General features: G+C 45.3%; 1 protein-coding gene and 1 non-coding gene across 2 annotated transcripts; both read right to left on the reverse strand.

Moving 5' to 3' along the window:
• Positions 1 to 1,808: 1,808 nt before the first annotated feature.
• Positions 1,809 to 23,768, reverse strand: NCAPD2 (non-SMC condensin I complex subunit D2). The gene is made up of 31 exons (XM_061365556.1): positions 23,639 to 23,768; positions 23,478 to 23,553; positions 23,311 to 23,369; positions 22,687 to 22,850; positions 21,287 to 21,426; positions 20,835 to 20,962; positions 20,627 to 20,750; positions 20,400 to 20,547; positions 19,696 to 19,893; positions 19,068 to 19,202; positions 18,443 to 18,527; positions 17,633 to 17,807; positions 17,248 to 17,369; positions 16,433 to 16,642; positions 15,463 to 15,637; positions 13,794 to 13,878; positions 13,300 to 13,433; positions 12,352 to 12,484; positions 9,920 to 10,004; positions 9,644 to 9,802; positions 9,197 to 9,414; positions 8,244 to 8,355; positions 7,915 to 8,038; positions 7,566 to 7,721; positions 7,183 to 7,360; positions 6,043 to 6,137; positions 4,410 to 4,490; positions 2,684 to 2,870; positions 2,386 to 2,512; positions 2,108 to 2,263; positions 1,809 to 1,945 (listed from the first exon to the last, which is right to left on the reverse strand). Exons 1-31 carry the CDS (start codon positions 23,760 to 23,762, stop codon positions 1,863 to 1,865), a joined length of 4,176 nt encoding a protein of 1,391 aa, XP_061221540.1. The 5' UTR covers positions 23,763 to 23,768; the 3' UTR covers positions 1,809 to 1,862.
• Positions 22,925 to 23,250, reverse strand: LOC133218835 (small nucleolar RNA U85). The gene has a single exon (XR_009727280.1). It is a non-coding gene; the product is annotated as a small nucleolar RNA U85 (small nucleolar RNA).
• Positions 23,769 to 23,965: the final 197 nt, after the last annotated feature.

A 23,965-nucleotide genomic window follows, 5' to 3' on the forward strand; every position in this document is an offset into this window, starting at 1 on the left:
TTCCAGCCCAACTAGTGACAAGCCTGCTTTCCAGGTGACTGATAGGTAAGAGGAAATAATTCTGTACTAAGAGCTTTGGGACAAATGCCAACTTACCAGTGAGACAGGAGGTTAAAGATTGTGTGAATAACACAAATTCACATTTAGGGCACTTTGTGTTCACATGGCAGTCCAAGGAGTGCCAGGACCAACCTGAGTACTGATGTGGCATTCCTAGGACACAGCTTATGTGCCAGTCTTATTTGAAACATAACTGGCTTCCCAGCAAACATACTCCAAAAAGTGCAGTGAAACACCCAACGTTACCAGTACACTTGGTAACTTGAGCAAATTAGAGTTGGGCAAAGAGAACTCTATAGCTTTTATGTTTAGTGTTTTTTTTCTTTTAATACCTTTTTAAAAGAGTTGTATCTGTTTCCCCCTGACTTTGCATATACTCTGTTGAAGCACTGGAGTTACAGCCTAAGTCAGCCTTTCTCTCCTCATCCCCCAATCCCTCAACTGTTCTTTGAGGAAACCGACACAAGCAAATGATGCAGGTATCTTCCTCTCAAAACCTTGCTGGGCTTTGCAGGGCAAGAGCTTCCAAAATGATCAAACATAAAAGGGCCTAAAGCCAGCAAAATCATAGCATCAGTCCTCTGTTAAGCTGAAGGCTGTACTGACAAGCACGTACAAAATGGGAAGGGAATGAGCATTCTATTAGAGTTCTAAGAACCTAAGAGAGGTTCTTAAAAAGGCTTCCTTCCAAAGATTTTTTTATCAGAGCAGCTTAGCTTCATTGTTCGACTTGTTCATTGATGACATTGAGGAAGGGGCAGAGCGTCCCCTCAGCAGATTTGCTGATGGTACAAAACTGGGAGTGGCTGATACACCAGAAGGCTGTGCTGCCACTCAGCAAGGCCTGGACAGGCTGGAGATGGATGAAGAACCTAATGAAGTTCAACAAAAGCAAGTGCAGGGTTCTGCTCCTGCAAAAGTAATAACCCCAAGGACCAGTTCAGGTTAGGGGTTGACCTACTGGAAAGCAGCTCTGCAAAAAGAACCTGGGAGTCCTGGTGGACAAGTTGTCCATAAGCCAGCAATGTGCCTTTGTGGCCAAGAAGGGCAATGGTAGCCTGGGCTCATTAGGAAGAGCACGACCAGGAGGTTGAGTGAGGTAGTCCTCCCCCTTTAATCTGCTCCATTGAGGTCTCATCTGTAGTACTTTGTCCAGTTCCCAGTTCAAGAAAGACAAGGAGCTACTGGAGAGGATCCATTGGAGGCCACAAGGATGATCAGGGGGCTGCAGTATCTCTCTTATGAGGAAGGGCTGAGAGCACTGGGCCTGCTTAACCTGCAGAGGAGACATCTGAGGGGGATCTTATCAATGCATACAAGTATCTTAAGGGCAGGTGTCAAACGGATGGGGCCACTCTTTTCACTAGTGCCCAGGAACAGGCACAAACTGAAGCATGGGAAGTTATGTTACCTGAATATGAGGAAAAACTTCCTTACTCTGAAGGTGTCAGAGCACTGGAACAGGCTGCCCAGAGAGGCTGTGTTCTTTGGAGATATTCAAAACCCACCAGGATCCAAACTTGTGCAGCCTCCTCTAGGTGAACCTGCTTTAGCAGCGGAGTTAGGCTAGGTGATCTCCAGGCATCTTTTTCAACCCCAACCATTCTGTAATCTGTGTTCATCACTTCCTTTATTTGTAGGGATACCAAAAGACAGGATTGGAATTGCTTTAGCCTGGTGTATAACTTTCATTTTGTCCTCATTTACAGAGCTGTCATATTACGGGGTAGCTCAGACAAGAGAGATGCTTGCTGCATAAAACAAGGTTTATTTTTAGTCAAAGACAGCGGCAGATGGTTCCCTCAGCGCAGCCGGCGGGCCGAAGATCTGGTGATGGGAGTTGTTTTGGTGGGGGTTTCTTCCTCTCTTAATTCTGCCGATAGCTCTAAAAAGAGTAAAACGTGTCAATAACCAGCACTCTGCTGCTTTGAGCAGAGAAATCTACAGGCAATTCAGGCAGTGCTCTGAAGCCCTGCACACATTCTGGAACACCCCCGGACTAAATTCTCCCTTTTCACCTTCAAAGCATACATGTACAATGCCATACCATCCTCAGAGCTGTTCTCATCACTGGAGAAGGTGATAGTAACTTTTTTGGGTGGAGGGCGCTTTTTGGCACGCTGTTGGTTTCGGAGGCTGCGAGGTTGGGGTGTGACAAAATCTTCATCCCTGTTAGCTGTGCTCAGGGGCTGGCGACGTGAACCTGCCAAGAAGAGAAACAAAACAAGACAGTTAGCAGCCATTCTGTATGTCAAGCTGAGGAAGTGTCCCCAGGTGGACCTGCAGGATCAGGGGGAAGGCTGCAGTCTCACAAAAGGAACATACCTCCTGTTTGCCTCCGCTTCGCTGACTCTGGCATTGGGGTTGCACTGCCTTTCTGGCATGTCTCTGCTGAATCCAGCCCTCGGTTATGGGCAGCAAACAGCTTCTGCTCCAGCTCTTCAGCCAGAGCCTGATGGAGATGGAACAAAGGGGAAAAAGGGGAACAAATTTACATCTCTAGCAGAATTGCCATCAAGTTCTTTGATAAATTGTTGCAGGTGAGGAGTAGCCTGCTTAAATGGAGACCTGCAGGTCTTTTCCAATGATTTTTCTGGCTTGGACACTCGCCCCCCATCCTTACTTTAGCTTCAGGTTTGCTGCCTGCTCTGCGGAATCGAGCCAGCACAGTTTGGAAACAACTGTAGACAGTTGGCTCTTGGAGCTTGTCTGCAAAGCAGTCAAAGTTGTCCTGCAGCTTTTGAAGGCCCCGTTCCGAGATGGGAAGCAGGGTAAGGCAGCAGGACAGATCCCGATACTGACGCTCAGTTCTGGGAAAGACAAAAGTTGCCATCAGCTCTTATGAAAAGGGGTGGGTAAGGATAAGTATATGCTACCTAGAACTACAGCACATGAGCATAAAGCATTTCCTGCAGGTGCTTCTGCCCTGCAGAACGTGAGATTCAGGTTGTTCTTTTACAGGTCAGTTACAGCTTGCCATGGCATACCATGCACAGCCACCACTGTATTACGTCAAAGACACTGACTCCGTGTCTGTCAGAAAAGCATGAAGGTTCACTGTTAAAGAACACAGTCAGTTGTTTAAAAAGCATCACAAGTTATTGCCAACTACGAGTTAAAAAAGCTAAACACAGTGAGGTGAGGATCTTTTTGAAGGGCCTTATTTCAACTGGGGAATTTAACCCCCTTGGCTGGTTATTTTTTCATGTTTGAAATAGTCTCAAGCAGAAGCTGTACTTGATGTTTTTTCTCTCTCTCTCTCTTTCCTGGACTGTTACGTGAAGAAAGCAGTTTTCATTAAGATAAGGTGAACAAATAACAATGGCTGTATCAAAGGACAACATTCAAATCCCAGCAAAAGCTACTAAAAAGAAAGGAAAAAAAACCAAACCACCCAAAAATGCAAACTAACATCCTTAATGTAGCTCTCTGTGGTAGAGTGGGAAGAAAAAAAGCTAGGGCAAAGCCCCTGTTATTCATAAAGTGGAGGGGCCAGAAGTCCGTCCTGCATATACCCTCTCAGAATGCACTGTCCAAACACACGAAGAACAAAGCTGCAGCATCCAGGTGTTTCCACATTTAAAGTCTGGATGCCACCTGGCATGTTGCTAAGTTCAGAACTCCAGAAATGCTGAGGAGGGTGATGGTGGCTGCACAATCTTTTCTGATAAGCTCACCTTTTAAGCCTGGAGCAAGAGCCTTGCTCTAGCAGTACCAGTAGCATGCATTAAACTGATCATCTTTGTGGAACAGAAATACTAAGGCATTTTAGTAAAGGCTAGACATGGCTTACACACAGATGTTTCTTTACAAACGTGAAGAGCTCACCAGTGTTCCTGAGTGGCAATTTTGGAGGGAGTGTCCACTCCCCACACCAGCTCAGGAAACAGAATCCAACTATTTCTGGGGAATATGCAACTCCCTGAAGCAACTGAGCAGGTCACATGCCCAGGCACTGTGTACAAGTGGCCAAGATAAGCAGACACAGCTTAAACCTCAAGGGCAAAGCCACAATGATGGAGGAGGAAACCTACAGGAACGGAGTAAGGCAGGGTACGCCAAATCCAGTGGAAGGTAAAGTGAAGATATCACTGAAAGTACATGATAGAGGGACAGATAAATATCTACTTTATTTCTTCATGGAGTTGGAGGTGGGGGGTGAAGGTGTATGTACTTTTAGGAGGAAGATAGGAAGGAAAAACTAACCTAATCCAGGTTGTATCAGCATTTGTTACTTTGCTGTGTGAAGAATATGGTGGGAACCTGTTAGAACCAGCATATACAAGCTAGTTTCTCCTAACAACACCTAAGAAGACTTGCTGGTCAGAAAAAATAGGATTATGACTCACTTGGCAATCCGGAATCGCTGACACAGTTTCTCCACCAAGCTCTCTGTCTGTTTGTCCTTTGTAATATATGAGAGGAGATGCCTGCAAAGGGAAAAAAATGGCCAAGTTGAGAGCACAGAGAGGTACCCCCATTTCTGCCTATACCATGGGATGCTTGCAGCTATCCTATCCAGTGATCAGCTGGGTGGTCCTCCAAAAGAACACGAGAGCTTGGCATGCCTCAGACTTGGTTTGGAGAAGCTATAAGCATATATATATTTCAAACAGTAATCACAGTCCCTGTTAAGGGACAGCTGCTATGATATCAGGTACAGCTAAAACTGTGTGTTCTCATAATAGCACCTACCTAGGATGAAACTTAAGAAATCCAGCTAAAGCAAAGACCCTTGCAGGTATAGAGTGAGAACATCTGTGTGGGTCTGATGTAGGAGGGATGCCAAAATGGCTTCAGTGCTGGCTTCTGAATCACAACTTCCATCCAATTTTAAGAGCATGCACCTCCAGACAATCTCCTCACTTCACAAGAGTGCTGGCAGACAAGCACAAAGGGAGGGGGGTGGCATGCAGTCTTGTTTTTTACCCTGTTCAAAACCATTCTTACGACTTTTTCAGTATTACTTTGCTGAAGGTGTGATGCTGTATTTCAGATCAATGCATAAGTGAGTGTTACTTTGCTCTAAAGTGGGAACAAAGCCTAACAGAACTTAAATGCTGACCTGATCCCATGTTTTCCTATCTGCTTTTGCAGTCATGAACTATTTTCAGTCTCAATTTCAGCCTTACTAACAGACTTTTTCTGTGCCGTTCTTGCGATTCCTACCTGTCCAAAATTCCACCTCTCTTCCTAAATGCACTGGATTCTCATGGAGAGAAAGACTAGTAGAAAAAATCACTGGAGATTGTTATTGTTCTTCTCTCCAGCAAGTGATACTTTTGTTTTGTCTAGCACTCCCCTCTGTAATCCACAGGGACACAGGCAGCTCAGAAAAACCCTCATGTGATTAAGTTTCAGAAAGGACAGGAAAATTTCTGTCATTTACCACTAAAGCCACTATTAGTGTTGTCTGTGAGCAACTGGTACCCTCAGGTTGAAATATTCCAGTATGTCTTTATACTATGGAGTATTCATTGGGAAAAAAACCCAACCCAAACAACAAGACCACCCCCCCCTTCAAACAAAACAAAACCCCACAACCCCAGAACAAAACCAACCCCCCAAACCTTTTACTTGAACTACAGCTTTGCATTCCACCAAACAAAAAGCTTAGAAAAAGCCAGTATGCCACCAAAATGACAAAGGCACCAAAGTCTTCAAAATCTGTCCTGTTCTAATGTTGCATATCCATGTTCCTATGTGCAAACCCAACTGTTTTCCTTTTCTGGAGGGAAAAATCATTTTGAATGAGCTAGTGGAAACTCTCTGTGGAGTTTCCTCACCCCCAACTATGTGGCTTTAGAATCGATTCCCCTCAGCATGAGTCCATTTCAGATACAGTCTGAAAAAGTCAGATGAAGGAAAACAACTGAAAAGGCATACTTGTACATGTCACTGTAGTTTCTGTCCCCTGGATCTGTCACCCTCTTTGCGTAAACATAGTCCCAGTCAAAAGAGAGTTCTTTAACCCCAGAATACCTCATAATAGTGTGGAAAGATTCCTCCTTTATGCTGCAGTTAGGATCTGAGAGATGACTGATTATGTCTGGAAGCAGGTTATAGATGGCATTACCCTGTGCAGAATACAAGGTTCTACATGATACAGAATTATGAAGGACAGGTAAAGTCAAGCCAAATAAGCTGCCCACTTAAAATTACCTCTTCCTACCTTAAATCTACTGTCTGAAAGCATCAGCTTTTTGAAACAAGCTATGCACAGCCAGCCAAACCTATCCAGGACTACTTGGCCAAAGTTAAGGGGTGAAAAAAACATCAACAAGGTAACAACTGCAACTCTTGTTTTGCAACAGCTCTGCTCTTTGGCAGACCTGGATGCAATTTCTTCACTTTCCAACCTTGTTGCAACCCAACCAAAAAGCTTTCTTATAAAGGAAACTTACAGAGCAGTTGAGCCCAAGGAGCTGCCTTCCATCTTGCCTGAAACAGCCCAGTCCAGATTCCCTTTGCCAATGCTTTTACATGGTTTTGTCACCTAAATCTGTCCTCACTGCAGGGATAGGAAGGCAGTGCAGCCAGGGGGCCAGCTCTGCTTTTAACTCAGCAAGCCAAGACAGTAATGCCCCACTATCATTGCAGCTTCTCAGGCAGTAGATCTCAAACTCTGAGGGGCCCACAGCAGCCTTTATGTTGAATGAACAGCACAGAGTAACTCTGTTACTGTTCTTACCTGCTTGGGCTGTAGCTACTTCAATTTAAGCATCTTGATGTCACACAATCAACTTTGAAGGGTTTCAGAGCGGGTGCACTGCCTGAGCCATAAGGTCAGGGAACTCTGTTGTAAGGCCTAAAGGTAAGCTGCAGAAAACTGTTCCCAACCCTGTGCTAGGTATACACAAGAAAGCAAATGGACAACACACTGGTCTAGAGCCTGCTTTCCGATGTGAACGGATGAGGTCAAATTCAGCAACATCAGGGTTGAAACAAAACTCATGTTGCAGTTTCTTTTCTCTCTCCTCATTTAGGCAGTGCAGGACAGACAGACAACTGCTATACACCACTGAAACACCTTTCCCCAATAGTCAAGTCTTGTGTGACTGGCCCAGCCTCCACCAGCCCTTCCCCACTCTTGTGAAGTAAGGTCCCCGAGCATCCACTTGCCTTGTTGGAGAGTTCAGTGAAAAAGTTCTGAGCCACTCCCACGATTGCCTCCTCCGGGTCTATAAGCAGAGCTGCCAACTCGCTCACTTGGCCCTTCACCTTTACCATGTCTTTGAGGATGAGGTGAGTCATCACCAGTGCAGCCATCTTCCTCACTCTTGGGCAGGGGTCCCGCAACCTGGTGGAAGCGTATAGTTACCACAGAAAGCAGCTGAGTATCTCAGGTTACTGATACCCACATCAGCCTAACTCCACAGCCTACATCTGCGTGCCTTTCTTGCCACCTTCACATTTGGTTTCCTGGGTTATTCTCACCTTCTGGAGGCCCAGTGCCTTCCACAGAGCTCTCATGTGTCCTCTCCCAGCAATGAGTCTAGCATTACCTGGCATAGAGATGTGATGTCCAAGGCTCCACCAGATTGGGGAAACGGATGGCCAGATCTCCTGCTGCAATAAGGAGGTTGGATCTCACACCAGGCAGACTGGACTTCTCCATCATAGTGAACAGCAGGCGCAAGTGGGAGTCACAGAACTCAGAGCTGATGAGAAAGTGTAGAGAAAAGAAGGCATAGATACCAAATTCCCATTTCTCAGACAGCAGACACACAGAGAAAATACTATCTGTGGATGCCCTTTTTGTTTGTTCTCTCCACAGGAAAGGAGTTGTACTGTTTGTTTGTGCTTTAGTACTAGGAAGGTTGGGAAGGGAACACCAACAGGACTGGCCATTACCTGATCATGCAGACTTTGCCAAGAGCTAGGGCTGCAGCAGCTGAGAGCCCTGCATCGCTGTAGAGCCCAGGGTTGTTGCAGATCTTGAGCACCAGTGGAACAAAGGCAAACAACAGATGCTTCCCTGGAATGGGGATAAAGCCAGCAAGTATGAGAGCATTGTCTGTGCATCCCTCTTTAAGAAAAATTACACCATTTATCCCACAACTTCTGCAAACTATAGAAACTGATTGACAAAAATGAGTGTTTCCTTCTGGATCTGTTGCCCACTGTACCTGTTCTTTCACAGGCAGGCAGAACAAGTACTCCTTGGTGGCAGCCACACTTACCGTCTAGAATCTCTGTCTCACAAATACTGCGGATGAGTTCGGCCTCAGTGTCATCAGCTGTAGCTCCCACAAGACCCAGTTCCTCCTCCATAGTGGTCTCATTTCCTGTGCTCTGTGCAGAAAGGAAGACTGTAAAAAAAATGGCAGGCAAAAATAACCCCTTCCTTCACAGAGGTGCATGCCTGTTACCAGCAGCACGGCTAGAGCTGAGAAGAACCAGGCTGATGGAGGTTTATAACCCACTTTACCCCGAGAACTGAATGAAGCTAATGAAAAGTAGTCCAGGATCTGCCAGTCCACATGCCACAGAACACCAATGAAAATAAAGCCCAAGCTACTGCAGCTACATAACAAAGACAGACATAGGACACATCTGGCATCCATGCCCAAGGCTGGCACAACTTAAGGAACATGTAAATCCTACAGCAAGAAGTTCCAAGTGGCTTTTGAATTGCTGGTCTTGTGAGCAAGATTATAGGAAATCCTACAGCAAGTCAAAAGCAACACAAGGGAGGAAGAGCTTCCATCATTACCACCCGAGAGAGGATAGGACCCCCAAGCCCTATGGAACAAGGCTGCAGAGACCCTTTTCCAGAACTCAGACCACAAATGGGTGTTTCTCACCACTAGCAGCAATTGCAAAAGACTGCACTGGTAGGAAAGGAGGTGATGAATGGAAAAATGTTTGTCTGAAGCAGGAATATAAGCATGGCCAAAACATCACCCTGCATTCCATCCCCTCTGCCTCTTCAAAACCCAAGACCAGTGTGAAAGCTATATCAAGCAGGGTCATTCCAGGACCTCCCTGTCTCTCCTGTCCATCTCTATTCCCAGAGCACACATTACCCTGGATCTCATGCATCCTCGGGAGCTCATTCTCTAGAAGTTTCTGTAGCAGTAGCTGGGACACCAGAAGAGCTCCCATGAGTAAAAAACCCACCTTCAGTTCTCACCTGGGGTCTCTGCTTCTTCGTGCTTCTGTCAGAATGGTTCTTGGCCTTCTCCTCGTCTCTGAGCATACGGCGTCTGCGTAGCTCTGCGCTCACTGACCCTTCCAAATATGCTACCTGCTGCAGTGCCACCTGCCCCACAAGGGACACCAGGTGCATCAGCAGGAATGTGGGGAGACTGCTAGCACCATCAGAGACTCTGCTGGGAGAATCCCCTGAATCTAGCGGAGAAAAATTACTACAGTTCAGTGCTGACCTAGACCTCTTCCCCCATCAGTTACTGCCAAGTCCCACTGTATAACCCATCTCCATCCTTGCACTTGCACCCTTCCACACCAACCCTTCCACCAGCCCCTCAGCTCTGTTCTCCTCCTGCAGTTACTGTAGGCCACCCAATCACAGCACTAGAAACCATGGCTACAGATTTCCTTCATCAGCTTTTTTCCTCACCAGCTTTCTGCCCATCATCCTCTAGCTTCTCCAGAGCTTGCTGACTGCACGCCTGGAGAATGTGAGCACATATCTCCTCTGCCCCTTCTGCTAGCTGATAGATGAGTGTCACTGCTGCCTCCATGAAGGGGATCCAGTGGCAACTTGGCTGAGCAAAGCCTGACGAGAAGAGAGAGCAATGTTCCACACATGAGCAACTACACAGGCTGATGTGTGGTAGGTACATCACACAGCCCAACTGCATCTCCTCCAATCCTATTCCTTACTTCAGCTCACCTTTAATCACAGTCTCACTCAGGGAGCCAAAGAGCATGTGGTTCTGTGGCAGTCGAAAAGGTGTACTGTTCTTCCCCAGTGTTTGCTGCAGAGAGAACAAATGAGTTACTCTTTCCACCTAAGAGATCCCCCCATGTCCTTCCTCATACTTAATTTTACTGGGTGAACAATGCTAATCAAAGCCATGCTAGGCCCATGGCAGGGACATCCAGTACTACCCTGCAGCTAAATACACAGCAGGAACATCACTGTCACTTTGAAGGCATGGTGGCAGCACTGTATGGATTTAAAGCTTAGCCAAATCATGATCCCAGGCCAACTCACACAGTTCCACTATTTTAACTTCAATCAAAGTAACTCTTCTGAAATGTCAAAATTACTCTTTTAAGATCTGATATTATTTACTCATTCTCCATAATGAATGAAGAGGGAAACCTTTAGAGCATCTTCAGTGTTATCAGCAGTAAGGCAACTAGATGTCCTTGCCTGGGGGATACTCCAGAACCACGAGGTTTTGTTTAAAAGCAAAATATCACCAATAGAAATTACAGAGGACAGTGTGAGGTTGTTAACACCACCTCACACTTAGGCTGTTGCATATACTCTGTATCAGTCCCTCTCTGGTTTAAGCAGGAAATAAGATAACCCAGAGAAATACTAAACCAAGTATGACAGTGCCCAACATATCACAGCATATCTGTGTCTGCTGATCAAGGTATACTTGACCAAAACAAAAGATCTACTTGAGGATTTAAAAGCTTTCAGTAGCTGGAAAGTGAATTCCTTAGTTCACTACAGTCTTACTCTCTGTACTGAATTTCTAGTTGGGGGAAGTTACCATAGTCATTCAAGTATCTATAGTTCAATCCCTTCTCACATACAAACTTAAGTGCAGAGTTAAGTCAACCTAAAATTGAATTACAACTGCCTTCAAAATACTTAAGAATACTTAAGAATGTTGTGGTAGATAGATTATTTTTTTTTTAACCTTTCCCTGCCAAAACTAAGATATGTTTAACTCAAATACTTAAGAAAATTAATTTGGAGAAACATTTTTGCTTGAAAAAACTTTCTGGGTTTTAAACTTTTTGGTTGAATTAGGTTTACAGGTTTTCTAATTTCAGCAGGTGTCAAAACAGGATGATCAGACCCAAGTTAAACTTTCAGTGTAAAACAAGTTTAGAAAAAAGAAAAGATTAATTCCACATTTGCTATTTGGTCTTTCTTTTAAATAAAGCAATATTTTTTAGATATTCCTGTTCCCTTTAAAAAACAAAACAAAACAAACTCCACACCCGCCCCCCCAAAACAGCCTATGCGAAATGTCTCATTTTTGGCCAGCAATAAAAGATAACTGAACTACTTTCATTTCTTTGTAGTTACTTATTTTACAGTTCCTTCATCTTTCTCCACACTTCCCCTTTCTTTAATATTCCAGTATGAACCCTTTTCTATTAATGAATTCAAAGATTCTTATTCTGCAAATGAGGTCTCAGTGCTTTATCTGCAACAAACATACATTCCGCATTCACTGGCCACCAAACTCTTCAGTGATTTGCTATTGCTACAGGAAATAATTTATTGGTCATAATTTTTCTAACGGTATTCCCTTTTATTGCCTTTCCCATTCCCTACCTGTGTTTCAATTTAGTGGACCAAACACTTCCTATGAATTTTTAATTTAATGTAAATATTATCTGAGAACAATTTTCTATCATTTTTACATTATTATTTATATCCATTGGGCTGAGTTATTAGTGTATTGATTTTAGCATATGGCCTCCTAAACATGGATGTGTTTCCTTGCTGTGGTCTTGCAGTAATGTCCCCAGTGGAAGAGGCAAACATATAATGATGGTGCTGCGTGAAGGAGGGCTGGTTTTATGCTGGAATTCCTAAACCAAAACGCCCTAAATACTTGAGTCAAAAACCAAAGAATTCCTCCCACCAAGTACATTAAAATAAAAGTATAAATTATTCCCCAGACAAGTCAGTGAGCATCATGTTGCAAGTACAACATGGATAGGTTTGAAAACCTTCCATGTTTTATGTTCAGCTGTACAACTGACAACTCCCAAATATGAACTAATATGAAGGGCAAAAGAATCACATCAGTAGAGGAAAGGGCTTCATGGCTGAGAAAACACAAATCAGTTTAGAACTGGGAGTATGAAGAAGAGAGCTGAAAGAAAAACAGATTTTTTTGTGCACCAAACTCTTTACTAATCAAATTCAACCTGTTACCTAATGGAATTTCTTTTATTAGATGTTCACTAATGTGTGCCAAGCTTTCCAGGTGCTGCTGAATGGTCCCAACCTACTTAATTTTAAAAATCAGTAAAAATGTAATCACTTCTCCCCCTTCTCAGTACAAACCATTTCCCACCCATCTTTGTTTCTGGATGACCTCCAGAGCAAACTAAGAGTCTTACCTTAGAGTTCCTGGCAAGTTTGGAGATAGCATTGCATACTTCTTTAGCCAGGCGATAGTCTTCACATACCTTCTCAGACAGCCCTACTGTCACCAAAACATCCAGGTTGCTACCTATGATCTCTGGATTCCCTCTGTGGAATGGAAGGGAGAGAGGTACTGAGTTGCTGCTGAAAGTTTACATAGTTCTATAGATAACCAGGAGAAATACTCCTTGGGTCTTGCAGTGATTTGAGGGGATAAAAATTCCATGCAATGACTCAAGATACAGCTATAAGAGCAGCATGCAATATTCCACAGGAGCCAGTATAATCCACACTCCACTAAAAGGTGAGATTCTCCAAAGTGAACAACACTGGGCACACTCTCCCTTTGTAAAGGAAGAAGATTCTTGACTCTTTTGTTATCAGAAAGGAGCAAAACTTAAATGGGTAAGACAAAGAAAAATGTTGCAAAACAGAAGAGAGTCCAACAGCTCAGGACTGGTGACACGTGCCACTTCCTGCCCTACTGTGGCAAACAAAACGCCATCACCACAAAACCCACCCCCCACCCTGCCCTCAAAGGGTTACTGGCCTGGGAAACTGAGAAAATGAAAACCTTACAGAGCAATTGCACTCTTTTGCCCCAGAAAGGGAGGCAGGTATCTCTGTGTGGGAGCTTCTCACTGTTCTTACCCATAAAGCTGCAAAGCTGTAACACCGTAAGCACTGAGAAAGGATGGACATTCAGAACACAACAGAAGTAACGTTGCTGTGCTCAGAGACTGTGCTGGTGGGACCCAGCACAACTACGCTTACTTCCAGGCTTCATTACCCCACGATGTGGTTACTACTCTTGAAGCTGCAGAACCGAAAGGTCAGCTGATGCAGCACCCACAGCTCTTCAGTAAAAACCAACTCCCTTTATATCCTCCCACTGCCGTGATCAGATGGGTCCCTGCACTCACTGTGCCATCATGCCCAGCAGCATCACAGCAGCACGTCGCTCCAGTGGGGAGCACTGAGCTTTTCCTGTGAACTGCTCCCAGAGCAGCTGGATCACAGCAGGCTCGATTTCATCTTTCTGCACAAACTCTGAGATCTGCAAGAGACATTTTAGACTGGAGATTAGGAACAATTCCTTCCCCAAAAGGATGATCAGGCTCTGGAACAGGCGGCCCAGGGAAGTAGTGGATTTGCCATCCCTGGAAGTGTTCAAAAACTGTGTACATGAGGCCCTCAGTGACATGGATTAGTGGTGGCCTTGGCAGTACTGGGAAAAGGTTGGACTTGATGATCTTAAAGGTCTTTTCCAATTGAGTTGATTCTATGCAATGTAACAAGTAGGGAGAGGCAGAGGAGAATGGACTTCAAGCCAAAGACATTAACTGCAGTGACTAACATTTTAATAAACATCTAAGGTAACAAATACAATCTAAACGTGGGCAAGACAAGTACTCACTATTTCTTCTAAGCACTGTATTGTTCCTAGAGATGCATCCACCATGATGAGAGAGAGAGAACGCACCAGGTGCTGGACCCTGGCCCTTTGAAGAGGGGGAAAGAAAATACAATTATTAAAAAATATATGTTAAAAAAGAAAAAGCAGCTGTCACAATTACTTTCCTATTCATAGAGCTGAGAAAATCTATTAGATAACAGAGCTGATCCCAGGGGACAGAAAAACTTCCCCCTCTACAAGCTGGAGATATTCAAGTCTCCCAGCTCAAGTGCCGATAAGCATGACACAGGCTCAGAAGTCTACTCCTTGTGCACTTCTGCTCCTTTCAGTGCTCAAAAACCCAACAAGAGGCACTCACCAGCCACTTGCCAGTTTACTCTCAACCACAAGTTAAAGTACTATTCCCTAAAACATAAGAAACTGAAAGTCTGTTTATGAACAAATAAGGCCAGAGCTCAAACAGGGGGAGAGTCATCTCCAGGCAATACCATCAAGAAAAAGTGACAAGTAGTAGGTGCTTTTTATTGTGCTGATGGTACAAATTAGGGTGAAGCATGGTGCATCTCAACAGGGATCACACTTAGAGCATGTGTATCCAACAGGATTGTACATGTGGGCAAAGGCTAAGAAAAAAGAGCAAGTGAGGAGAGGAGACACAGCTCCTGTGTAGTGCAGAAGAAGCAAGCATGCAAGTGGTACCCAGCTCCCCCCCCGAAATCCTCAATAAGAATCAGTAACAAAGACCCCATTAACATCCTCTCACCTACTGTGTGTAGAGATTTGTCACAAACAGATTTAAGACTGGTCTGAATGAAATATAAATAGCAGTGCATGTGAAAGCACCCAAACGATAACACCTAATCTTGTACAGTGTGAGGGATAAAGAAACAGCGCATACTGAAAAACTAAAGACACAACTGTCAGGAAACACTGAGGAATGTGTTGTGTACATCAGAAGCAGAATGCCTACGCTTAGATAAGGCCACAGCATGCATGACTTATCAGCAAAAAGCCAGCTCTGGTAACAAAAAGATACTTCCAACTTTAGACCATATTGTATAACACTCATTATCCCAAAGAATGAGTGACTACAGCCATTAAAAACTCAAAATGTGAGAATTTCAGGCAACAACTTTGCCCACAGAAGTATGCAAGACTTAAGGTATTGAATGATTCCATAATCAACAACCAAATAATCAACCATCATCAACCCAAAAGGGTTGAAAGAGCTGTCCAAAACAGTTTGTTGCCAATCAGGAAGCCTGCTAACCAGATGAACATTCATAATTGACACCCTTTGCTCCCCATCATGTAGAGACCCTACCCAGATAATTTGGGCACATGTATCCTGGTGCAGTGCTTTGGATAAAAATGGCATTTATGAGAATATTAACTGTGAGTGTCTGATAACAGTTTAATTAAAAATAATTCTCCATTTCTCCTTTTATAAAGGTTTCACATGGAATTTTGCCGCATAAATTTCCTACACACGAATGCTGCAACAACCAAAGAGCAGAAACTCAGCAGTAGGACCCAAGGAAGACTGGGATACTCAGATATCTAACCTTACATTACAGCAGAGTGAAATTTGATTTCTTTTCCTATCCATTCCCAACAGCTCCCCAATAGAAACAGGAGGAGGAATACTTACACTTACAAAGAGCCATACCTCTCTGAATCCATGCTGGGGCTCAGGTAGAGCCGCCTGTAGGCATTCAGCACAGCTTCCTTAATTCCAGGCTCTTTTGACCATATGAGGGGGAGCATCCTGCGAACTCCAGACAGTGCTTCAGACACACTAAACTGCGAGACTGTCACAAAGAACTCAATGGCTTCCTGCACCACTGCAGAGAGAACAGGTGCATTAGTGCAGTTCTCTCCTAATCCCCATTTGAGAGCCTATTAAAACATACTCATAGGCATACTGTTCTCACAGCAAGCCTTACAAACATCTAAGATCATTGCTACCGCTTGCTGAAGTCAGAAAGGGATCACTAGTACAAAGACATACATTTCCTGGAGGAAATGGGCACAGGTTAACAGCTAAATCTAATGCAATACATTTAGAGGAAGAGCAAAGAGACCATATTTAAAAGTTGTATTCATCAACCACCTTCAACTATAGCGCTAAAGAGGAGCAGGCCTTAGAACCTGTTGATCAGGATCACTTTCAGCTACAGAATAAATTCTAAGGAAAGGTGAAGTGAACAAGACGAGCTCTCAGCTCCCCTCTTGTGGCCAGCATAACACCTGGAGCTGCAACAGGGCACTGAGCACGTAACAGAACCCAGTATCACTGGCCATGCTTACTCTGGGAGAACATTGGCTGAGATGAGGCTTCCATAAGCTGAAATTTTGGTCACCTGGCTTTCAAAAACATTTTTAACCTTGATATTTAAAAAATGGATTCCTAAAGAGCCCATTCATCCCCTAACACAACCCTTTCATGACAGCCTTTTAGACAGTGCTTGCTTTTCCAATATCCTGGAAGTGCCTGGGGCATCTGCTCCATAAAATGTAGCTCCTCCAACCTTTTCCCCTTCCCTTGGAGCTGCGCTACTCCTGTATCTCCTTTTCAGCAAGGGGAAAGACATGGAAATGAAGAACAGGGGAAAAAGCCACATGATTATTTCACACACCTGAGACACAGTTTTCATACATCAACTTGCTGATCTGGCTCAGGGCTTCTGTGATTTTCACTGAGAAGTTGTAAGCATCTTGCAGGTATTGCACCAGCATCTCCTGTTTGATCAGCTCTGTTTGAGGCTGCTCTTCTGGTACAGCTCCTTCATTCTCAAGACCACTGTTGCCACGTGGAGGATCCTCGCTCTTCTCACCTGGGCATGAACCTGCACAGCATGAGCACTTGTTTTGTGAGCAGACATGGTTCAAGGCATTTTAACTCTTCTCCCTCCACTCCATAGTGGCATCTTACAAGAGCCAGGAGACAAAATGCCAAATTCCACCATAAGATTTGGCTACAAAGACAAAATCTCAGCATACTGTAGAGCAAGTTCCAGTACTACAATGGCACCACAGAAAAGCCAGCTTAATACAGGGGCAGAGACAGGAATGGTCCAGCTGGGGTAAACACCATTAAAATGCTGAATGGGTTACTCCGAACTTGATCGATCCCAAAAGGCTTTAAAAGGGAATCAGGTCAGAGTAGGGAGAAGGCAAACACTCGTACTCCCTAGCATCAGAAACGCACTTCTACTGGGAACATGGGACTGTTAAGACCAAAAATCAAGCATCAGGACTATGTGATCCAGTCGAAATGCCAGGCCACTAGAGAAGGAAATAATCCAGAGATGGTGCGGCTGCTCTACCTTGAGCTGTCAAGTACACACAGACTGAGCCCCATAGGTCAGGACAGGGCACTGCAGAGGGTTTTGGTCTAGCTCTGGCAGCAGCTTAGTCTTAGGGCAGAGACACAGCCATGTGAAGCAGTTACCTGTGTAAAGTCTCTTCAGAACACCCAGGATTGTTGCCTCCTCATTTTCTTCCATGAGGCTGCTGAAAGGCTCCTTCCCCTGGAAGCGACCCAGGGCCTTCTGTGTGAGGCGGGCTGCTCTCCTGGACAATGACATTGCCCAGAAAAGAACATCAGCAATCCGTCAGGGCACAACATAAGGGAAACCATCCAACGTCCCCTGAAAACCTGGGAAAGCGGCTCCTGCCCACATCTTGTGCTGGGTGCTCATTTCAGTGTCTTCTACAGAGTAATGTTACTGGAAAACCTCCCTCTACCCTGGAGCTCCAAACCCTTCTTGCACAGAGAACGAGAAACTGATACATCCCTTGGGTAAACACTCTCTCAAAATACAGAGCCTTCTTACTTGTAATTTAGCTTCCTCAGCAGCCGAGTGATTTGCTTCAACGTACTCTCCACTGTTTCCTCAACTTCCAGCACCTCCTCTTCCTCTTCCTGCAGTGGTTGAAAAAGCTCTTCTATGGCACCCCTAACTTCTGGCAGCATTGCTTCCCACTCTTCCTCTGGGGTAATCACTGGACCTATTAAAAAAAACCAAACCACAAACAAAAACCAACAGAGGGAATGAGGAACACAGAGACCCAGATGACACCCTAAATGGAGAAAGAAACTAACTTGAAACTTAGGAATTCCGCTTCCCTTTCCTCCCCCAGGAGGCACTATTCCCTGTTCCCCCCAGCAGGCACTATTCACTGTCCACACTGCAGTAAGAATAGACAAGAAAGAAAACAGAAACCACTAAGGATAAAAAAGCCTGACAGGTAAGAGAGACCCATCATCTGATGCTGTTTTGTAGGCAGCACCAGGTTCAAGGCTAATCAAGTTTAAATTATTATCTGACCAAAATTATGGCTCAGGGAGCTGTTGATGGTTGGAAATGGAAACCTGGGAGGGTGTTCATAGGTAGTTTCAGTTCTTACACTGAAAATAGGGTATTTACATAAATGGACTGTTGATCTAGATATGAATATTGATATTGCCCTTTTATAACACTACAGTATGAAAACCTGTTTTGAGCTTAGTCCCAGTTATCTGGCCTCACCATTTCACACAGTAAGATCAGAGATAGAAGCCATCACAACCCGGGAGAAAAATTAAGATGAGGAAAAATAAACCCTGGTATGCCCTGGGAAGAAGAAAGAAGAAGGGGAATTACCTGCTGCGGATCTGTTACGATCCCTCATTTCTTGCAGCTTCTGCATTTCTTTCTTCAGTGGCTCACTCAAGTCTGTATAGCTCAGCTGAAGACGCCAGGAAGAGAAGAAATGTTACTTATCCTCCTTTCCCTGAAAGGAGGTAATTCTCCTTTCTCTTCCGCTTCCACTCCCCACTTTAAGTTGTCAGTCCCTTCAGATAACCCTGTTTTTGGAAACTGGATTAGTAGACTCTGGCCATCATCCTAGAATGGGAATGGCTGCAAATTGCCAAGCCCAGGCTCAAAAGCCCAGGAGAAAGTATAGCTAAACACACAGCTGCAGCTGCGTTCTACCTCTGATCCTAAGGAAAGAAACCCCACAGCAGATTCAAATAAAAATGCTGCAGGTTTTTGCACTAACACACCTTTTCTGACCTTCAGCATACCTACCAATTACACTAAGTGAGGACAGAGCCAGAGAAAGCAAGATCTGAGCTTGAGAGAACCAGAAAGCTGCCACCTGCAGAATCAAAGGCTACATTGTCCCTCCCATAAGACACAGAAAGGCTGCTGCCCTGGCTATAGCACACTGCAGGTATTTAGCCTGCATAGGGACATCTAGTCTATCCACTCTAGTCAGAATTACCTTGCAGGAGAAGGGATTGTTGGACAAAAATGCAATCAGGAGCTGGATCGCATTTTTAACTACTACCACAGCTTTGTCTTGAAGACGCTCAACAGCCAGCGATACCACAGACTGAAACTGAGTCAGAGGCAGGGCCTAATGCAAAATGAGAGCAGAGACAAAGTTATTAAGAAGGCTGAGAGACTCAGAAAAGTTATTTTACTGCAGACATCTTAATATACTAAAAGGCACAGATTACAGATTTATATAAGAATGTCTAGGTCGGAAGGGGTCTCTGGATATCTTCTGGTCAACCTCTGTTGAAAGGAAGGACTTATGTTATCTGTTGAGTCTTAGCCTACCTAGCAAGGGTGATGTTTTCCCATACCAATGTCCACTGTGCTCTTCTTCCTAGTCTGTCCCATTAATGAAGAACAGCATTTAATTTGTATTCCCCAGTTCCCTCGCCCCTAGGATCTTTGGTCTCTTGAGAAAAAGATACCACAGACACCACACTATACAGGGACAATACCCTTCTCTGTTAAACTCCAGCCTCTGTAAACAAAGAGCAGGGTGACAGAAATTCCTTAGAAAACACAGCAGGGGAAGGTATGACTAAAGCAAGACCATTTCCTTAGCACAGACTGACCTTGCACTGAACGATTCGAGTGAAGAGCTGCAGCACTCGACTGCGTACAAAGCTGTTGATATCACAGACATGGGCCTGCAGCATGGTCAGGAACTGGTCCCGAGTACCACGGGCAGCTTCCTCCAGCTGGTCACCATTTAGCACCTGCACCAGCACTTCTGCCATAGCTGCCAGAATGGCATTTCGCATCATGTAACTCTGAAAAAGAAGAGCTGTTGAACCAGGAACAGACAAAAATACATGACTCGATATGTCAAGGGGAAGTATGGCCCAAAACTTGGGCCTTCTAAGCTCCAGGCCCCAGCCTTAAGTGAATTTCTCCATTACAGATTTTGGGTGAACATGACTGCCTGCAAGACAGAGTAATCCAACCCTGCTGTCCAGCTAGGTCCACAGAAGCCAAGAACTGAGAAACACTTAATGGCTTTTAAGAACAGTTTAAGAAAAAGTAACTCAATGACAAACTCATTAATGACTGAAAAACAAGAGAGAGCAGCTGGGATCTCCCACAGTAAGCAGTTTTCTGTTCCCTGATATGCAAGAGTGACAACCAGACAGAAGATATCATGGTTTCTGTTTCTTTGCATCTTTAGGTAAGGGCATGCTTTGGCTATTTGATCTCTGTGAAAGAGGTTCTGTTTTCAGACAGAAAAACTGGATTGCAGCATCTCCACCAACTGACTTCTCTGGAAGTGGGAATGTACCTCTCCATCCAAGTGGCGCAGGAGAACGCTCATGTTTGATAGCACCAGAGCTGGAATCTGTTCAGCCAGTTCAGTTATAAAGACAGCATAACCCTTCATCACAGAAGCATCATGAGCCAGATCCTGAGGACATTTCTGTCCCACTTCCCTGCAAAGAAAAACGAAATAAGGAATAGGGTGCCTCAAGTTGCTAGGGATAGAAGGACAGGCCTTGGGGTATTTCTCACCTTAGCAATTCACCCACCAGGCTTTTCAGACCGTACTCTTTAACCCAGAGGCTTACTGCCTGTGCAAACACTGGGGCTACATGCTCAAAGTGCTGCAGCATCTGTGTGATCTTCAGAGTGGCATCTTTTGTATGTGAGAAGGAAGAAAGAGGTCAGGGAAAGCAACTGGGATTATCTTCAGGAAGAATGCAGAGGAGCAGGAACTCACTGAACATATGATCATAGTGAACCAGAGCTGCAGCAAGCAGATGTGTCACAGCCTCCCGTGTGGCCCGGTACTTCTGAAGACCAATAGCTGGATTCTCTAGGATACGGTAGGAGCTTCCTGTAATTAAGCTGAAGTCACAGAAGACAGACAGCAAAACTCACAATCACAACTTGCACCAACATCATTCTAGCACACTGCATTTCTCTCGAACCTGATATTTTCCAGTATCCTTAAAAAATTGAGGAATAACACCTAAATTTGAGATGCCTACATAAGGAAAGGGAGTGGTTCCTCAACATATTGCTTTTGCCTCAAGACAGTGTCCTCAGTTTCCCAGCGACCTGCACCCTGCAGAGGGCTGTAATGCTACCTCAGTGGCAGATTTAACATTTAACTCCCCCTTCCAGAAAACCAATCACTCACCCCACCTCTACATCCATGCCATACCATACCTGACAAACTCTTCTTCCACCACGAAACCACCCCAAAGCTGACGGAGATCCAGCTGCAGCAGCTGTGTGAGCAGCCGTAAGACCGGCTCCCTCTCCTCTTCCCATAAGGATCCAGAGGTCTTGTGACGGTTCTTCTTGTTCTAGAAAGGAGATTACACAATGCAATACATCAGCAGCTTGACAACAGAAAAAACACCATCACCACCCTGCTTCCCTCCAAAAAGAAAATGATGGTTATTCTAAAGCATATGATAAAAGCAAATGATGCTTATTCTAAAACATTAAGGGACATACAGCGAAATGCATGACAAGTTTATATACCCACATCAAATGACCATTTTCACCACAGAAAGGAAGTCTTGAGAAAATATTCATAGAATGGTTAGGGTTGGAAAGGACCTTAAGATCATCAAGTTCCAACCCCCCTGCCGTGGGCAGGGACACCTCACTCTAAACCGTATCACCCAAGGCCTCGTCCAACCTGGCCTTGAACACTGCCAGGGATGGAGCATTCACAACTTCCTTGGGTAACCTATTCCAGTGCCTCACCACCCTGACAGGAAAGAATTTCCTCCTTATATCCAATCTAAACTTCTCCTGTTTAAGTTTTAACCCATTACCCCTTGTCCTATCACTACAGTCCCTAATGAAGAGTCCATCCCCAGCATCCCTATAGGCCCCCTTCAGATACTGGAAGGCTGCTATGAGGTCTCCATGCAGCCTTCTCTTCTCCAGGCTGAACAGCCCCAACTTTCTCAGCCGATCTTCATAATTCGTACATTAACTACCAGCCAGACACTGAAAAGTGAAAAAGAGAGGCCTGGGCATCTGAGTCCCTGCTGGTATTTGGATACGTATTGTCCCTTTAGCTATTTTCCACATACAGTTTCACAGAAACACCGGTACTCCGCACTGTTACTGCCAAAGTTGGTCAGAGAAACTCTTTAAGATTTGATGTTTTAGAAAGCAGGCATTCTTTATTGCAGAGCTGGGGTCTCTTGTGGTCACCAATAATCCTCTTCGCTGTGTTCACTGACTGACCTCAGTGCTTGCATGCCCGCAAGGTCCTAGTCCTGACCTAGTGCTATGTCCTTGCTTTTGTTCTGTTCCAGTCTCTGCAATCTTGAAGGCTAGCATCCTTGGTCTTATTTACTGCCTCCTTAGTTACCAGTCCCATGATGTTCCTTCCCCTGTCAGATGAACATTCCTTACTCCCTTCATGTCACCAAGTTAAAACAGTTTGCTGTATTTTCCATGTTAATTTAAAGTCATACACATTATTGTTAGTTTGAACCTATAAGCCTACAGCATCACGCTCTGATATAACACTGGATAGATACCAGAGAGTCCAGCAAGCTTACATATTTCCTACTTTATGACCTTATTTTCCCCCAACACACCTCCAACAAACCACTCTTGCAGGTTTCCGTTCCAAAGGCGTCCATCAGGCCAGTCAGCAAGTAGCAGTTCATCTTGAGAGCATTGAGGTGAGCAACACGGTCTTCATGGCTCAACCCAGAACCACCCAAGATGGCAGGAAGTTCATTGGAATGATGGGATACCACTGAAGAAAAGCAGAACGTTATGAGCACTCCTCGCCAGGCCCCTCAGCTATCCTCTCTTTCAGGGAGTTAGCGCAGTCATCAGATTACCAAAGATGTGTGCTCACATCTCACCAGCTGTAATGTGGGCTGCCCCCTACAACCCAAACCTGTTTTTTCTCACTAGCCTACCCTGTCCCCATAGCCCCCTGCCAGCTCATGGAAAAACTCACTCAGAGCTGATGCATCCCAAAGATGTATTTTCCAGGGATGCGGAGAAGGGGAATTTTTGTCGGCCTGCCCTTACAGCGAACAGGCACAGCTCAGCATTGTCCACCAAGATTACAGGCCCGTATTACTGGAATGGGCTGAGGGTGCAACCCAGCTGGTCAAGTCACATTAGCCTTTATATCATCATTGAGCTGCCAAAGGAGAGCAACCTCTCCATCACTCCTGCTTCAGCTAGAAACAGCAGATACCCACCGCGCATCATCAGCTCCAGGGCATCCTCCTTGACAGCAGTCCCCACAGCTTGGAAATGGCTACAGAGCAAGCACAGTGCGTGAGAGCAGCGACTAAACACCACCAGGGAGAGGCGAGACGTGAGCTCCCAGGTGTACCCGCCTCCCCTTTCCCTGCTCTGTACTCACTGCAGCAAGCTGTACATGGGATCGAAGTGCTGCAGCACTGCCAGCGCGCCCCGCGCCCGGAAAGCGGTCCGAAAGGCTGCGGGGAAAAAACGAGAGGGGCGGTCACGGCTGTGAACCGGGCTAGGCCGGTAAAGGAAGACGGAGCATTCGGGGCGTCATACCTGTAAGGGCCGGTGGCAGGTCGCGGACAGGCAGCACCTCCTGCACGGTGTACTGCCCAGGGCTGCTCTCTCGCAGCAGATCAGAGGGAACGAGGGGCAAGCGGAACTCCGGGACCGCCGCCATCGCCCCCGATACAGCTCCGCAGCCCGTCACTACCTACACGGGCAGGCTCCGGCACACCAAACAACGCGCGCGGGCCGCGCGCTTCTGGCCCCGCCTCCTTCCCCGGCCTATCAGCGCTCAGCAGGGCCAGCGCCTCACCCAATCAGCGGCTTCTCCGCCCTCTTCGACCGTTAGCTTGGCGTCCCTGTCCTTTTGCTTCCCCT

This window comes from Neopsephotus bourkii, unplaced genomic scaffold (genome assembly GCF_033783945.1).
Source record: "Neopsephotus bourkii isolate Nb327-2 ecotype Australia unplaced genomic scaffold, CSIRO-AGI_Nbou_v1 NB_1287, whole genome shotgun sequence".
NCBI classification, from domain to species: Eukaryota; Metazoa; Chordata; class Aves; order Psittaciformes; family Psittacidae; genus Neopsephotus; species Neopsephotus bourkii.

Coding starts and splice junctions, on each gene's coding strand:
- NCAPD2 (XM_061365556.1), bottom strand. CDS start 23,762: ATGGCGGCGGTCCCGGAGTTCCGCTTGCCCCTCGTTCCCTCTGATCTG. Junction 9,415..9,643: donor GGATGATGGGCAGAAAGCTG/GTGAGGAAAAAA, acceptor TTTCTCCGCTAG/ATTCAGGGGATTCTCCCAGC. Junction 8,356..9,196: donor CGAAGAAGCAGAGACCCCAG/GTGAGAACTGAA, acceptor CTTTCTGCACAG/AGCACAGGAAATGAGACCAC.